Source organism: Neolamprologus multifasciatus, chromosome 11 (genome assembly GCF_963576455.1).
Source record: "Neolamprologus multifasciatus chromosome 11, fNeoMul1.2, whole genome shotgun sequence".
In the NCBI taxonomy this organism is placed as follows: domain Eukaryota; kingdom Metazoa; phylum Chordata; class Actinopteri; order Cichliformes; family Cichlidae; genus Neolamprologus; species Neolamprologus multifasciatus.
In genome coordinates this window covers 28,738,831-28,756,724 of record NC_140449.1, presented here as the reverse complement: position 1 = coordinate 28,756,724, position 17,894 = coordinate 28,738,831, and the positions used below count along the sequence as shown (strand labels likewise).

At 40.2% G+C, this 17,894-nt stretch overlaps 1 protein-coding gene across 1 annotated transcript in view; it reads left to right on the top strand.

Annotated features, from left to right (window-relative positions):
- The window catches only part of bmper (BMP binding endothelial regulator), a 41,928-nt gene that overhangs the window by 14,014 nt on the left and 10,020 nt on the right, over positions 1 to 17,894 (top strand). The window contains exons 5-12 of the mRNA XM_085176816.1: positions 9,245 to 9,344; positions 13,262 to 13,344; positions 13,950 to 14,040; positions 15,084 to 15,166; positions 16,129 to 16,228; positions 16,577 to 16,686; positions 16,776 to 16,910; positions 17,342 to 17,446. Of these exons, the coding sequence (XP_085032942.1) occupies positions 9,245 to 9,344; positions 13,262 to 13,344; positions 13,950 to 14,040; positions 15,084 to 15,166; positions 16,129 to 16,228; positions 16,577 to 16,686; positions 16,776 to 16,910; positions 17,342 to 17,446 (807 nt within the window). The remainder of the gene's footprint in view (positions 1 to 9,244; positions 9,345 to 13,261; positions 13,345 to 13,949; positions 14,041 to 15,083; positions 15,167 to 16,128; positions 16,229 to 16,576; positions 16,687 to 16,775; positions 16,911 to 17,341; positions 17,447 to 17,894) is intronic.

The window sequence follows — 17,894 nt, the reverse complement described above, 5'->3', positions numbered from 1 at the left end:
AATATATTACAGTTTAGATTTTGCAATAGACATGTTACAAAAAGGAATAATTTAATTTCATTATTTAGGAATTGATGGGAAAATTGGTTCTGCTTTTGTATTGTTATATATAAAGCCACAGCAGCGGCCATTGATCTTGGCTTAATATAAGCATAGCCTGGCAGTGTCCAGCAGTAACAAATCATGGATCATCATGCCACGCTTTGTTTTTTCTAGTCTGTTCAAAAACTCACAAACGTTTTTTGGTCAAGTGTATTTACCTCATGATGTCGTCTCACCATAAAGCTGGCGAGCAGTCTGCAGTATTTTATTGATCTTTACAAAAGGTTATAAGCATATTTCCGAAAATAGCAATTTTGTATGAGTCGCCTGATGGTAGGCCATGTCCACCAGTGGCTTACTGATGGGTCTCAATGCATTTAATTAAGTAGGCAAATTTATAAAACAGTAAATGTGAAAGCAACCATGCTGGTCACAGAAGGAGGACAGTAGAGTAGTAGACCAGGTCTACTTTGTTACCTGTACATATCAAGCTAACGTCTACGTTAAGCCAAATTGTCATGTCCACATTGGGAATAAATTGGGGTTTAAATGCACGATTCCTAGGAATTAAAACAATATTAAGCCCCAGCTAATGTTTGATTGTCCACTGGCTCCTGATTGGCTGCTCTAATGCTGCCCTCTGCCTAAAGACTGACTGAGCCGTCCTCTGTGTTATCAGGCAGACATCAGCCAAAGCCCTGCTGAATGCTATCAGTCATCAGGAGGCAATGGCCACCCTTTCATCTCTACTTTAAGCCACCCTGCATATGCACACACACACACACACACACACACACACACACACTTACTTCCATACACTTAGGGCTCGGTCTTTATTGAATTTGGAGGTATGCGGCTTTTCTTCCCTCCTAATATAAATCTGAATTTACAATTTAGAGTAGTTAAATTTAAGGTTCTGCCAAAATGTATATGTAACAAACAATTAATGGCTTCTCTTCCTTCAGGAGAGGATCACTGACATAAATGCAGTTATGAATGGTTGCTCTCTGCCCTGCCTACTCCATGCATTGCAATGACTCAGACATAGAGACTGTTTGGCGACCCTGCTGGCAACCTCTGGCTGCTAAGGAAAAAATGTGCAAGGTTGGAGAGAGGTTGCTTGAGGCTGATGGCTTTCGCCAGGTCAAATCAGTTGCAAACCTTCTTGTGGTTGTTGTGGTTGCTAGTGGATCACTGTGGTTTCCTCGAGTTTGCATGAAAGATGTATGGGCTTCCTAAGTTTCAGTACTGCCTAAGCTGTAATGAAACTTGAGAAAGTGTGATACAAAATAAAAGTTGTGCCCTTTGAAGTATGTTGGTTGCAGTAGAAAGGCACAACATTTTCCATTTCTTTGTGCTCCAGGTGATAAAAGAGCAACATTATTAATCAATATACTGACCTGGTTTTCATAAAACTTAATGTTCTGTCATTTGACACTATTATCATGAATATTAAAATTATTTTACCTCTCTGTTTGATTTGTAGCATTAAAGGAAGAATTTCTGTCTTATCCTTGTTCTGGACTTTTGCTGTTTCCAAAGTTGGTTTCAAACTCTGATGATCAATTTCCTCTTGTACCAGGAAATGTCAAAATAAATACTTACATGACCTCTGCACAGGACTCTTTCTGGACAGTTCTACATGTCCAGAAAGAGTCCTGTGTGGCAGTGCTGGTTGAGGGGGGGCATCCGGGCTCCAGTGTCACTTATATATGGAAACATAGTGGAGGGGGTTGGCTCCTTAGTTGGTCCAGAGTACCTGCTAATTGCCCTGTGGGTATCAGACACACACATATGCACACACAGAAGATCTATTGTGTGCGTCCGGGTGAGGCAGCGAGCTGTAATGCGGCCAGGAGTGGATGTGGCTGACAGACTGACTGACAGGCGGGTCGCCATGACGATCCTTTATCGTGAAACGAGTCAGTTCATCGCCGTCATTCTCTTCATCGTCCTCGTCTATCTGTCTGTCCATCTCCATGTCTTTTTCCACTCTCTCATCAGCTCTTCCTCCCCTCCCTCACCCTTTGGTTGGCTCCCTCATTTTTCTTTTGTGACAGCAGCACAGTCACATTTTGCTGTTACAAAATTTCATCTACCGCAACCTATGAGTATCTGCTGTTTGATTTCATCTCAGCATTGCGTGGAAAGGAAACAGAACTCAGTTTTGCCTCAGGCAATAATGAAAAGTAGTTGTCTGAAGATATTCAAGACTGGCCTTGTGCTTAAACATGAACACAACTGATAAAAGTTGCTTGACGCACGGCAACCCACGAGCCACATTTTGTCATAAAACTCACAAATAACTCAATAATTAAAAGAAATTGTGGCATATTTTTCCCAAATCTTCCTCCACAGAGCCACAGACCCAAATTCCAACATTCAGCAGGCATTAGTGTCTTTTTTGCTGTGTTGTATGGGTAGAGGGTTTCACGCATGTTTTATTTTAACATTTTATTTTTATCAACCATGATTTTGCTCTCTTACCTTCACAAAGGTTTTTAATTGTCCACAGTCTTTCATTTATGTCACAGTTGCATGTGCAGGTATTGTTATCGTGCACTATATTTTTTTTAATGTTATTCAGGATTTTGCAGAATTTCCCAGACTTTATCTTTTTGGCTTTTTCTATATCCATGTGATCCGAATAAGAACAGGAAACGAGACTGTGTATTTCTGCTGATTAGAAACAGTTATGTGAGAAAGTAAATAAATCTCACTTGAGACCTCAGTGGAAACACTATTAAAAAGACAAATGTTCATACAAAATGATTACGGTGATTATTTCCCTAAAAAGCTGTAGGGAAGTGGGCAGCTTTGAAGAGCTGGAACAAAGTAGTTCCTCGTTTTTCAGTGAACTCAGATCAGACTAAATACATCGGCCGTTTTTACACATGAACTCGGTACAATTTGTGCAGATTCAAGTCAGCATGTGTAACAGACAGCAGGAGATTTACCCGCGTCAGATGTGTTCTCATTTCTGGAAACACTCTGGCAGGGTAAAGTCTGATTGGTGTCCGGTTCTCACATGCAGCTGCTCCAGGTAGTGTTTAAAAACATTCAGAGCTGTAGTGCCCGTGTGAAACAGCTTTTGTTATTCTCATGCTGTTGGAATGTAATGTGAGTATCACAGCAAACATGCCTCCATTCCTTCACTAAATCAAACATCATCATTCAGAAGGTCAAACATCAGAGGTACGTGCACTGCATTCATTGATTAAACAAACATTTCGCTTGAGCTGCGTGTAAAAGTTCAGGGTGTGGAGTTTTATACCCAGTAGCTGTGATCGATCTGAGAGAAAGGTCAGGGGTCATTTCCTGTCAGTGTCTCCTCTCAAACAGTAGCTGATCGATACAGGAGGGGTGAGGTTTACCTGATAAGACAGATCCTTGCTGATACCACTAAAACAAAACCAGTATGTGTTACTTTTCAATCTACAGGGTGGGCCATTTATATGGATACACCGTAATAACATGGGAATGGTTGGTGATATTAAAGTCCTGTTTGTGGCACATTAGTATATGTGAGGGGGCAAAATCCTCAAGATGGGTGGTGACCATGGTGGCCATTTAAAAATCAGCCATCTTGGATACAACTTTTGTTTTTTCAATAGGAAGAGGGCCATGTGACACATCAAACTTATTGGTAATGTCACAAGAAAAACAATGGTGTGCTTGGTTTCAGCGTAACTTTATTCTTTCATGAGTTATTTACAAGTTTGTCTTTGCTCACAGCCACTGACATGTCGAAGAGGTTAACACGTGAGGAGCGGATCAAAATTGTGTTGATATCTGGTGAATGCAGTAACCGGGTCATTGCAGCAGATTTCAATGCAAGACACCCTACGAGACCACCATCTCCCATGCTACAGTTAGCAAACTGCTTGCTAAGTTTCGTGAAACTGGTTCAGTGTTGGATTTGCCAAAATGTGGACGCAAGAAAACTGTCACTAATGAAGAAACATCAGTGGCTGTCCTAGCTTCATTCAGCAAGAGCCCACAGCGTAGCACTCGCCGCATGTCACTGGAGAGTGGCATTAGTCGAACATCCCTTCGGCGGATATTAGCTACTCACAAATGGCACCCTTACAAACTCCAGCTACTGCAGCATCTCAACGAGGATGACCCAGATCGGCGCACAGAATTTGCAGAATGGGCAAAACAAAAATTGGAACAGGACCCTCAGTGCACGCAGAAGATTTTGTTGATGAGGCAAACTTTTATGTGAATGGTGAAGTTAACAAACAAAACCACCGCTATTGGTCTGACACTAACCCACATTGGATGGATCCCTCCAAGACTGTTGGAACAACAAAAGTGATGGTTTGCTATGGTATATGGGGTACAACGATAGTGGGTCCATTCTTCATCAATGGAAACCTCAGGGCCACTGGATATTTGAAATTGCTACATGATGATGTGTTTTCCTCTTTATGCACTGAAGCTGGCACGTTCCCTGAGTTTTTCCAGCAAGATGGTGCACCACCACATTATGGGTGCCAGGTCCGAGCATTCCTAGATGAACAGTTTCCTGGAAAGTGGATTGGTCGTCGTGGGCCAGTTGAATGGCCCCCAAGGTCTCCCGATCTGACCTCCTTAGACTTTTATATTTGGGGTCATCCAAAGGCAATTGTCTATGGTGTGAAGATACGAGATGTGCAGCACCTGAAACTACGGATACTGGATGCTTTTGCTGGCATTTCTCCTGTGGTGTTGCTATCAGTGTGTGAAGAGTGGGAGAAGAGGGTTGCACTGACAATCCAACACAATGGGCAGCACATTAAACACATTTTATAAGTGGTCAGAAACTTGTAAATAACTCATGAAAGAATAAAGTTACGTTGAAACCAAGCACACCATTGTTTTTCTTGTGACATTACCAATAAGTTTGATGTGTGGCCCTCTTCCTATTGAAAAAACAAAAGTTGTATCCAAGATGGCCGACTTCTAAATGGCCACCATGGTCACCACCCATCTTGAGGAGTTTGCCCCCTCACATTTACTAATGTGCCACAAACAGGACTTTAATATCACCAACCATTCCCATGTTATTACGGTGTATCCATATAAATGGCCCACCCTGTATAAATAAATATAAAACTAAATAGCTAAAATCCCCAAAGCTGCTAAAGGGAAATGAATGTTAGTCAGTTAGTCAGTGGCTCAGTGGTTATAAAGGTGGAATGTGCTTTACATTTCACGTTGGACCAATCTATAAAAATGCCACTTCACTTAAAGACATGCCAGTACACTCAGCCTGCCACTCCATCCTCGATTACAACCAGCCGGGCCACAGAAGCAGGACTGTCATGCTGAGCTCTTTCCTGTCAGAAAGATCAACCCGTGGAAACAGTTTTGGAAACATCAGCGTCTTTCCACGGCTGTCTCGTCCCCAAAAGTACCGTGTCTCCTTCTGTCTGTGGGAGGTTGCGACTGGTCTGTTTTGTAGGAAAGGTGAAAGGTCGCAGTGGCAAAGGCTGTAAAGATTTGTGAGGTCGGAAGGGTGTAGAGTCCAAGGGCTTAAGTGGGCCATTAATTCGAGAGCTTCTTTTCCTGTGCTGTAGCACCTGACAAAACCTGATCTCTTCCTCCACAGTGGTGTCTGAGGAAAAGCACAAAAAGAAAGGTGAGGAATGCCAGAAAGAGGCTTTGACTTTTGATGAATTCAACACATTAGTGGAAATGATTAAAACACAAAACAAGACACGATAGATATATTTAGGTCAGAGTGGCTCATTAAATTAAAAGAAAGCTTTTCAAAAAATGAGGGAAAGTGATGGAGGTAGGCAGAAAGGCAGGGTTTGACTGATGAGGAGATAGAAGAAGAAAAAGACTAATGAGGGGAAGCAAAGCTGAACACAAACATTGTCGCCTCCTAGTGGAACGCCAACCCTGTTGGCACAGCTCAGGACTGTTTGTCCATTCAAGAAATCTTTAATGTTCATAAAAAAGGTGAAGAACTGAGAAGTATTTACATTTTGTTCACTTTTAATAACTTAAGTCTCAAAAGTGATCATCAAAACTATTTTCCAAGTCAAGAAAAATTCATGATAAAAAACATCTTCCAATGGAGTACATGACCCGTAGTCACACTATGTTTTAAACTGTACTAATAAAAGATTATTGGCCTTCATGGACATAGACAAAAAAATAAAATAAGGAAAATATTCTAGAAGAATGTATCAAGTTTTCACAGGTTATTTAAACTGACAATAATGCTGATGGTGCACACCTTACTGGATCTGATATTTCTAACACCTTTTTATGTCATGCCTCATGATCAGCATGTTTTTGATCAACAGTGTTCATTTATTACAATTTAATGATCTGCACACAAATGCGTTCACTGTAAATTGGTTAAAGTGGAAGCCCTTGTAGTAGCATGTGTACAGAGAGAAACACAAACACAAAGCCATTATCACGCTCACTTTCTCTTTGTCTGACACACACACTTATGAGCATACCAGAGCTTTATCCCCCTCCACATGTCGAGGGGGTCGTCACTCTCCAACAGACATCCAGTTGGCCAGCATTGGTGCCGTGGTGGTATGTCGAGTGTTTATAAGGTGTGGTGACCTGTTGTGACCTTTGACCTCATGACAAGACGGGTAGTGGTGGAGGAGGTCTACTAACACCACTTTCTGCTAATGAATGACTAAAGAGAGAGAGAGAGAAGGACATGACCTTGGAAGCTTTTGACCAAACTGTGAGATTTTAACAAAATCTTTCTATGTTTCTTTATTTGTTCCATTTTATTTTTGATTGCTTTTTGGTAAACATCGTGTATATTTTACCCAACGGCAGTTTTTTTGCTGCTGTTGTTTGCCATCATAATCAAAGTCTGAAGTATCTCTTCGTATGTTTTTATTTCCTTCCATGCTGCCTGTGCTGAGATTATTCTGTACCATAGAAACCAAATGTCATCCAAGACTTTTTGTGGATGTAAAAAAGTGCATTGTGCACTTTCCCTGTGTGGCTGCATGATTAGTGATTCCCCAGGTTTCTTAGTCTGTGATGAAAATGTGCTCTTCTGGTTCCTTGCAGTACTTAAATACTAGGAAAACAGCGGCAAGCTGAGTGGAAATGCCATTTCCATTTATCCTAATGCATTCTTGACTTTACTTCAGGTTATGAACTTCTTTGTTTTTGTTGGAAAACCTGCACACAAGTCCAACCCTTGAAATGAACAGATAGCAAATTGCTTCCCTTGCTTTTGTTTGCTGCTTTTATTTTCAAGTGGTAAGGCCGAGCAGGACCTTTGTCTTTTTTGATTAAGAACTGGTATATGAAGGCTTTAACATACGGCTATTTTCATTCTCCCCTCATGACATATGGATGTGGGTGTTCTATTCGCTGCAGATTAGTATAGAAATCAAGGTGATCACTCGGAACAACATTGTTATTTTGCAGTGACCAACCCTCTAAGGAAGGGGTGTCAAATATAATGGCTGGGGACAGAATTGGAAAGTGTAAAGATGGGCATAAATTTTGGACTTTTAACTGTATTTTAATCTGTTGTATATTTCAAATCCCAAATCATGCATTGGTTGTTTTTTTTAGTTTCATGCTGCCTGATATTTGTTTCAGTGTTTAAAGCTGAAACTCTTTGACTGACTGACCGATTTGGTAACGCCTATTGCTCAGAGGTAAAATCTACGTGGTTTTGTTCATTCACCATTGTGAATGTCTGTTTTCTGTGATGTTCATCTGGGAAATCTCCCACCTCTGATTTAAGATCAGGGCTGGGTTTGTGGGTAAATGATGTTTTGACTGCTACGAGCCTACAAGTGTAGAAGAAATCCCACATCTAATCTGGGTGGATAAAACACACTGATTTGCCAGGGACACGGAGCAAAAAGAAAAAAGTAATTAAGCCTAATCCACCGTCATTTAACTGTTGTATTCTCAAATCAACTTTTCCAGAATAAAGAAGTGACGTAAAGTCCGCCCCTCTTTGTCTCTTTTCTTTCATGTGTTTCTCCTTGTCCTTCTAGCCTCTTTTACATCCTCTGTCCCTCTTTTCCATCTCAATTTCTCTCCTCCCTGCTCTTATGTCATGACATCATCTGTCCTCAGTGTGGTTGGGGTTTAGTTGGAGCACTGCAGCTATATTAAACCACACTGATATATTTTTGCCCTCCTTTGATCTGTTCTTGTTAGAGCCGCCCGCCACAGTGCTTGCAGAGCCACGGGACCTGCCAGCCTCCACTTTATGAACCCTCACAGTGTGTAAAATAAAACACACGCAGCATGTGGATAAAATCTGCAATAAAAGCTGGGTGTGAAAGTAGAGTGAATTTTTAAAAAGCACTGATTCTGTCCAGTCCTGCGGTGCAGTTATTGGTGATGACGGATACAGTGTGCAGTGTTTCTGAAGGTGACAGGAGGATTGTTGAACTGGTGTGAAAATTCACAGCTAAACTGTGAAGACTGAGTCACTTTGTTATGTAGGAACTTTACCTGCAGCCTTTTCACATTAGATGAAGTTGACAGCAGAGAACGGAGATGGTATATTAGGTAAAGAGTGGTCCTAAACCACATACACACAAAAAGTATTTATATTGAAATTATCCTGAGTTTTAGCTTTACTCACTCCATGAGCATGTCTAGATAGATGAAAGTGTTGACCTTTAAAGACTGAAATATCAAAGCAATGTAAGAGGGATGGCAGCGAAAAATCATAAGTGTTAACAGGATAAATAACTCCTGGTTTTGGTCTTTTTAGGTGCTGTTGATTTAAAAAGGATAAAATAATTCAAGACACATGTTGAGGTCACAAATTTAGACACTTTCACTTTATGATTTCAGAGTTGGTCAACTGGGTTAAGGTATAACAGACACACTGCTGACTCTATATTCATTCAATTTTGATACCTTAGACAATGCACGTGTTCACCGTCAGGAATTGTAAAGCCCAGATATTTTGGTACTTGTGGGAAAAAAAAAACAGTTTGCCAGTAATAATCACGCCTTGGATTTTGGCAAGTACATTATTTATATTTCTCCTTAATCTTCTTGAGGAAATTTAACATTTGAATCCTTGACTTTATGACGGTATTATATCCCATTTTAATTTCCACAGAGAGAAATAACAGCCAGAGAAATTTGTGAGAAAGTAAAAATTGGGATAAAAGTAAAAGGAGAAAAATGTTGGAAAAATATAACCCTGGGTGTTGTTTTCCTCTCTCTGTCTCTTCTGCAGGATGGTAAAGCAGACTGTAAACAGGAGAAATGTCCAGTTGTCTCAGAGGACTGTGCTCTGGTGGTGAAACAGACTGGAGCTTGCTGTGAAAGGTGTAAAGGTAAGACAAGCAAGTGGACAGAGGTCAGGCGACAATAAGAGAATACCTGTGCGCCTTTGCTTTTTTATATTTATTGTAAAGCTATGTATGCCTGTAGGTCCTCTGTACTGATGGGAGACACTGGAAATATAGAGATGCTAATCTCACGCACACACAGACCCTTCAGGGACTACTTTATCTCACCGTATCCTAACAGCGCCTTTATTAGGAGAGCATGTGAGAGTAAAGCTTCATTATTTACCTCACATGTAAGCCACATATACACAGTTGCACTACAAGGAGACTGTGCAGCTGCTGAAGGGGTTCACTGCTGGGTTTACAGCCCACAAAAATACAGTTGTTTTTATGAGGCAGGAACTCCTCTATATACCTTCCTTCTTCATCCTCTGTGTAAGGTTTTAGTCACTTTACATCAGCCTAATTAAACTGGGCATTTTAACAAAAACCCTTTCCGTGCACATTTATGTACTACATTTAAGACAAACAGATACATGCATTCAGGCTAAAACAGAGACATAATGCTGAAGCAATCATCAAACCTAAATTCCAACTGCACACTGTAGCTACATAAATATATCATTTACAATTGTGAGCCCTGACTTGTTGTATTTTTTGCCCTCTTTAGAATTAAAAGATCTGTATTGGACAAAGTAAGCCACTGTAGATGATTTTTGCATAGTTGTAGAGCTTCAATATCCAGCAAGTATAAAAGGAACCGAATCTGTAGTTCCCACTGTACTGGCTCAGACACTTAACCTCTATAAAAACCCAAAAGGGGACCCTTAAACAAAGTCTGCACTACGATGGCTTTCCTTACTTATTCTGTGCTTATGAAGCTCATGTGGCTCTGCGGAAATACATAAACTGTCACACCTACCTCCCAGCTCTCGGCAGGGAGGGGGCCCTTTTGTTTGCGGTTCGCCATTTTACGACACGGCACTTCGTTAAGAGAGACAGAACATGCTCGACTCGGACATGGAAAGCCCCACGTCACCACAGCAGTCGGTGTTAGTTTTAGTTGTGTGGTTAAGTTGTAGCCACTGTGACCAAATTTAGGACTGCTTTGTGTCTTTGCTTTTTAAAACACACTAATTCCTAGATGTCATATCACCATTTTCTCACTTTTATGAAATCATGCCGACAGTTAAAGAGAATCACAGCTTGACTGCATCAGTTTATTGGGAACAGCTTTATAAAGCGGCTTTAATTAAGGCGTTTATATATGCAGCAGTGTAATAGCAAGTGCACTAGAGATTGAAAAATACGTATTTTTAGGAGTATAGCTGTCAGAACTTCCTCAGCAGCCTCACCAAACAACCACACAACGGTCATCAAGTTTTTATTAACCCTTTAAGACCTACCATAGAACCAAGTCCGCCAGAGCTTATATTATTTTTTTTACATGTTGTAGTGCCATTTTTGGGAGCATTTCAAGTTGCTATACATCAATACAACTGTTATAGCCCATATTTTAATACTATGTATGCATTAAGTCCATAGTAACTACAACAATTGCAAATAAGTGCAATAAACTACAAAAAAATTGAAAATCGTTTTTGTTTTTTTTACATATATTTCTACTTGGAGAAATTTAAGAGGCTTATCCCTCAAAACTTTAAATACAAAAAAGTTGCAAAAAATAGTTTCCCACCACAGGAAATTTATTTTGAGTGTCTTCATAGTTTTATTTTGGAGATACACCAATTGTTATATACTGCAGGAAAACAAAAAACAATCCTATGATGCAAATTTGCAAATGTGCATCAAAATAAACTATTTCCAGCAGTGCAATTCGAGTCCTAAGCATCCCAGAAACTATTCAGAAAAGTATAGAGTCAATCATGACTTATAAAAACACCAGTGTAGGCTTTTAAGGCCAACAAGTAAAAAACTACATTTTCCACGAAAATGACGTCACGTCCGGTTTCGGGCAAGAAATGGCGGACATGCGATAGTTCGCGCTGCCATCTTTTCAATGTGGGAAGTGTTATGAACAGCTGATCGGATTGGCAAAGCGTGTTTCTGGAATATTATGTTTTTGTTGCTGCAAGTGCTTTTTATGCAATTTTTGCAAAGCTTTATGTGGAAGGTAACAGTGACCTAGGACAAGCTGAAGGCATAAGATGTAAGTACAACTCCTCCGGTTTCATATGCAACAAAAATTATTGCGCTATCTTACGCGGTTCCGGTTCTACAGGGATTTAAAAATAGTTACGCAAAACGGAGCGTGCTGCTCTGACCGGCTTTAAAGGGTTAAAACACAGTCATGTAAAATAGAAAGTTTCCACAGGACTTTAAACATTCTCTTCAGCGGGGATACCCTTGCTGCTAGCAGCCAGTCAATGATATCACTTTACTGGTTTGGAGCATTCAGGTGTGTGTTAACACAATGCCACAGCCTTCCCAGGACTGGATTGTTCAGGAAATCCTTCCCACCATCTTATCGTACAATTCAAGACTTCTGCAACACTGTTCTTTGGACAGATGAGACCAAAGTGGAGAGCCATAATCAACAGGGCAACAGTTGGCTAACACCAGAAAAGAGAATATCAGCACAAAAACCTCATACCAACTGTCGAGCACAGTGGTCAAGGGGCAATGTTTTAGGGTTTTTTTTTCAGCCACAGGGACCAAAGCTTCTGAGTCACAGCATGGACTGTGTTTTTCACATTAGTGTTCTTCTACATATTGGTATACAAATGCAAAAGTGCTTCTTTCTGACAGCGGCCATATTTATGCAGTATATTTACAGTTTGAGTGTTTTGCCAGGGTATTGGTCTCTGTGGGATCTTGTACTCGTACTAATAAAATATATACTGTACATCTTCCTGCTGCAGTATTACAGTATCACAGGGTTTAGTTTACACTGAGGAAAGTAGATCAATGGGTGTGATCAGGTTTCATTGTATGGAAAGTTCTGTATTGATCTGAACCCACTTTCTGCAAATGGGATGAAATGAATAGGCTATTCATTTAGAGTTGAATAGACAGCTGCTGACAGCTCAGGGGGCGGCTCATCCAAGTATATGAGGTAGAGATCAGTGTGTACACACTGAATTTAACATTAAACTGAAAGAGAGTTTAAATATTCACATCATATAATCAGATGTGGTTATTTGTAGACTCGAGACGTCACAAAAATGAAGACTTGACTTTGACCTCACAGCTGTAATATTTGACCTCCTTGATATTTTAATGCATCTTACAATGGAACTTTGGCTACCAACAACAAAGAGAGGGAAAAGAAACAATATATAAAACTAATTAAAACATGTCTACCAGATGTTTTTAGTCACTTCCGAGAGCTTTGGCCAAGATTAGATCGCAATTTATTTTTCTACATTAGAAATGACACCACTACAAACATATGAACAGACACATTTTGCAGGGCTGTAGTCATAATTATAGTCACCGCTTTCTCATTTTCCACACTAAAATCTAAGTTTTCAGATTAAGAAAGTTTTCTTTGCATGGCAGAAAAATTAAAGCATTTGCAGAAATTGAAAATGTATGCTTTCTGTTTCCCAAAAAATGAATTCACAGAAACATTGGCAGGAAAGTGAATGTTCCTCCAGTAGATCATTTGCATGGATAGTTTGCATTTCTACACTGGGACCAAAGTTCTGGGAGATTAAAAAAGTTATCTTTACTATCTGAAGGATGGCAGTCTTAAATTCCCTTTGTCAAAATAACAAATTGGAAAAAAGTTTGGTCATTTGCCATAAAATGACTTTGGCTTCTCCATGCCGTCTTCTCGGCCACAAGCTACAAGTGAAATGTGTCTGAAGTTGTAGGTATTTTAGAAATGACACATCCTTGAAATTTAGAAAGTTTAGAGCAACTGAGCTCTTGACATTGTTCCTGTTCCCCAGCTTCTCCCTTGTCTTGCAAGTTAAGGTTGTATTTTTCTCTCCCAGGTTGTACGTTAGATGGATGCTCCTATAACAGTTCAGTATCCTGGACCACCTCCACAAAACCCTGCATAACAAGACGTTGTCAGGTGTGTATACGCACTGACTGACCAAGCTGCACTGTTAGCAGTTGAGAGGTAATGGAAGCAAAGCTCGGGCATCAAGTTGAAAGCACTGATCCCAGATCAGATGTGAAAAACACACAGACACGTTGTTAGCAAGAAGGCATAATGCTAGAAGAGTGAAGGATGGGAAAAAAAGGAAAAGGGTTTGGAAAAGGAAAAGGCAGTGAAGTAAACAAAGACACTGAAGGAAAGAAAGTGAGTAGCCATGGAAGAAAACAAAACAAGTATGAGAACTGAGGGATGGAAGAAAGGAAATAAGCCAGAAAGATTAAGAAGAAATGTGGAGTAAGCACGGACGGGTCTGGAAAACTGCTCAAAAGAGGTATGGATAGAAAAAGGAACAGCGCAGCACTGGACAGAAGGAATTCAGGTAAGTAGGAAAAACATAGTGATGAGGAACAGAATCAAATAGAGGAAGCAGAAGTCGAGGAAAGATATATGTATAGCAAGAAAAGGAAGGCAATATGGTGGAACAATAAGCTTTAAAGTAGCAGCATTAAAGATACATTAACATGTTACTTATAAAGATGCACAAACTGAAGAAAATATGTTCCACTTGGTTGTGACAGGAAGGTGTCATCACTGAAGCAGAAGTTCAGTGTGTCATCCACTGCAAAACCCCCAAAAACCACCCAAAGAAGTGCTGCCCCACCTGCCCCGGTGAGTATGAATTTTAACATAAGTGTAGCCTGGAAACAATTGGGGGTTCAGTTTTATTTCTACTGTACATGCATAGATTAATTGTTCTGTTTATTCATTTTCTTTATCTCCACATTAGTGGAGATAAGGTTTATTTTAATTCAGTAAAATTCAATTTAATTTATACAGCACCAAATCAAAAGAACAGTCACCTCAAAGCACTTTATATTGTAAGGTAGACCCTACAATAATACATACAGAGATAAACCCAACAATCATATGACCCCCTATGAACAAGCACTTTGGTGACGGTGGGAAGGAAAAACTCCCGTTTAACAGGAAGAAACCTCTGGCAGAACCAGGCTCAGGGAGGGGCGGCCGTTTGGCTGAAAGGAAACCAAGAAATGAAATATTTATAGATATTAAACAGGAACTGATAACAAGCTTAATAGTTAAGATAAAGTAAAACGAATTCAGGATGTGCTCGGCAATTTCAGAAGGTCGAAGCCAGGGGCGCTACATTTATGTCATAGCTCTTTGTCTCTTTTTCTTTCTCTTTCTGGAAATGTATTAACTAGCATTAAGCCCAAAGCTTCCTGTAGTTGATGAGGAAAATGTAAACAATAGTTATGAATTTCTCTCTGGTCAAAAAAGAAGAGAAACATCATGCAGTTTGTTGTGATTTTGAACTACATTTTATTTGACCTGAAGAATGGGAGAGAAAAAGATCAGAGTTGATGAAACAGGATCTTTAATCTTATTTCATAACAGAGTTTTTATTTATTTATGAGATATGACAAATTCCACTTATGTTGAAATTGGGAGTAACATTTTTGGACTTGCCAATGTGCGCAAACAGTCAACATACTTGCACTGCAGTTTTTTGAATTCTGACTTATGTGTATTTCTTCTGCTGGTAGAAGGATCTGTGTCTGTAGCTGTTGTCTATATTTAAATCACTTTAAAAGTGCAGTAATAAAAGCTTCAGGTGAAGAGGCAAAAGATTTGTGTGAATGTGAGTGGATTAAAAAATAATTTGTTTGGTGTAACGTATTTCCCTGCAGGTTGTATCTTTGAGGGTCGTCTATATAAAGAGAATCAGGAGTTCAGTCCAGAAGGGAAACCTTGCATCAAGTGTACCTGCACTGTGAGTACACATACCCTCTACTTACAGCCCCCTCTGAGCAAAGCAGGGGCTCTGTCCCACCAGTTGGTTAGTGTTGGACTCTCCTGGGAGTCACAAATTTTTGGTTGGAACAACATCCCTTTCCCTGGTTTTTCCCCCATCACTTCTTTGCTCTCTCTCTCGCTCTCTCTCTCACACGCACACACACTCCCTCACCTTAGATAAACAAACCCTGCAGGTTTGTCCATAAACACATTAAAGCATTAATGTGCTGACACCTAGTTTGAGAACCTGTAAGCTTTTAACACATATACACACATACAGAGGTGTTTCCCAAATAGAAATCAGCATGTTGTTACTAATCGATCTGTTACATTTTCTGTTTTGTCTTAATTAAAAAAATAATATGAATAACCAATTGTCAACATAAATATAACTACACTGAATTTACCTCGTCCTGTGATATCCTGTCGCACTCTGGGTTAGCCTCCAGACCACCTGTGACACTGAACTGGACAAATGTTAAGACGATGGATTTTCTGGGTTTTAAAATGTACTTTTGTAGCCATCGAGTAGAGAACTACGGCGGTGTATGAAGTCTTATTTTATGGGGGCTAAAGATGGTTATCTATTTGTTATTGGCCTCTGTGAAAAGAATTCAGGGACAGAAAACCAGTTATTGATTCTGCGGGTAACTAGGTTCAAACATTAGCTTGTGCTAATAAAACTTACCCAAAATATGCAGACTTTACACTGATGAAGGCTTTGTACCAAATATCTAAGCATATTTCACAAGTCAGATGTGAGTAGTTTGCAAAGTTAATATGAAGTCACACATTCAACCACACACACCCTTTTCTGGTGATGCATGAAACACTTAAAGATTGACAACAAAATTAAACAAATCACCTTCCTAAGTTAACTAAATGTGAGGTTTCATTCAAAGGTTAATTCTGCTGTTATTTTGCTTTATTTTGTTTCAGGGAGGCCGAACTCTCTGCACGAGGGAGGTGTGTCCTGTCCTTTCTTGCCCCTCTCAGCTCACCCACACCCCGCCTGGACAGTGTTGTCCCAGATGTGTCGGTAAAGACTGGGAAATTCAATGATGGGGATCATAGTGATAGGCAACACCACAAAAACACCAAAAAAACTCCTGTTAAAATGAGGTGGCAGACATTACACAGCTGTGGCCAGAAGCATAGATAAGCAATGAAACATGTAATCTCCTTAGAGAAGGGGTTAATGCTGCTCTTAATAACACTAAATATCTTTTTTATCCTCAGCCTCCATTAATTTTAATTTCATAACTTTAGTCATATCTTGCAGGGGACTCATGAATGTCTGAAGCAGTCAGAATTTTATTTAAATACAACTAAATCAATTCTGTTTTTAATCCCCATTTTTCTCTACATGACTCTGTCTTTCCTCCAGGTCAGAGGAAGGTGTTCGATCTCTCTTTGGGAAGCTGTCTGTTCTACAGTCAGGTCTATGACAATGGCACCTCCTTTATACACGACAACTGTACCACCTGCACCTGCCAGGTATCAGCCTGAACAGCAAAGGCTTCATTAAACAAAGCAATGGTCAGTTAGTAAATTTAAAAAAATCCTAATACAAATAATCTTTCTAGAATTCCACTGTAGTGTGCAAGAAACGCTGCTCGCGGCAGGGAACTTGCCAAGGCAGCCACTGCTGTGAGGAGTGTCTGTCCTATGTAAAGGTGGAGGAGGTGAAGTACTGCAGAGTCCGGAACAAGATCTACAGGGTAAGAGCAGGAATAGATGGATGGATGAATGGGTGGATGGGTGGATTATGGAGTGGGATGATGGTAACGGTTAGCTCTGTTGCCTCCTTGTTAAAATCTTTTTGGTGGCTGAGACCTTTCTGTGTGGAGCATGTTTCCTGTGTGACAATCCTCTGTATACTCAGACTTCTCACAGGTCTGAAGACATGCACGCTAGATACATTGGAGGCTGTAGGTGTGGATGCATGGTAGCTAAAATGTGACTACGTTCCATGTGCAAGAATTGGTAAAGTAGTGGCTTAAAGCACTCTGAGTGATCAGAAAGACTACAACAGCAAAGGATGAATGTATAGATATACGTAGCTGTATTCTTGGGTATTGTTGGAATGATAAGTGCCTTTACATCTTGATGGATGTTGTTCTAACCCTATTGTGTCTTTTTTCCTTTGCAGGAAGGAGACATGTGGTCATCAGTTAACTGTACTCTCTGTACTTGCGTTAAAGGCAGCATTGAGTGTCAGCCCAAACAGTGTGTACCAATCACCAGCTGCCCCTCGGTGAGTGACACCAGCTGATCAATGGATTACATTTATTTATAGCAGTGTGTTATGTGCTCTGCTGTGTATTTGTCTTTTTAATTTCTTGGACTATAATGTTTGCAAAAAACACTGCAATCTCTAGTGAAGGCTGGGAGCAGTCAGTCATCCAAAGGTGATGGGGTGGGTGGAGATGAGCGTCAAGGGGAGATTTATAAGAAGGTAGTGAGACTGCCTACGATGTAGGTTTGGTGGCACAAACAAAAAGACATCATACCCCTGGTGGTTTAACCTACAACAACCCTGTCTTTGTCACTCCACTTTATCTGCTTTCCTTTTCTCCATCTGACCTGTCTCACACTCATACTTTACAGCCCATGACTAACTTCGTGATTCTCATTTCACATGCGTAACGCCTCAAAATGACAATACTGTCAAGATTTATCGGCAGTGCTGCCATAACCGACTC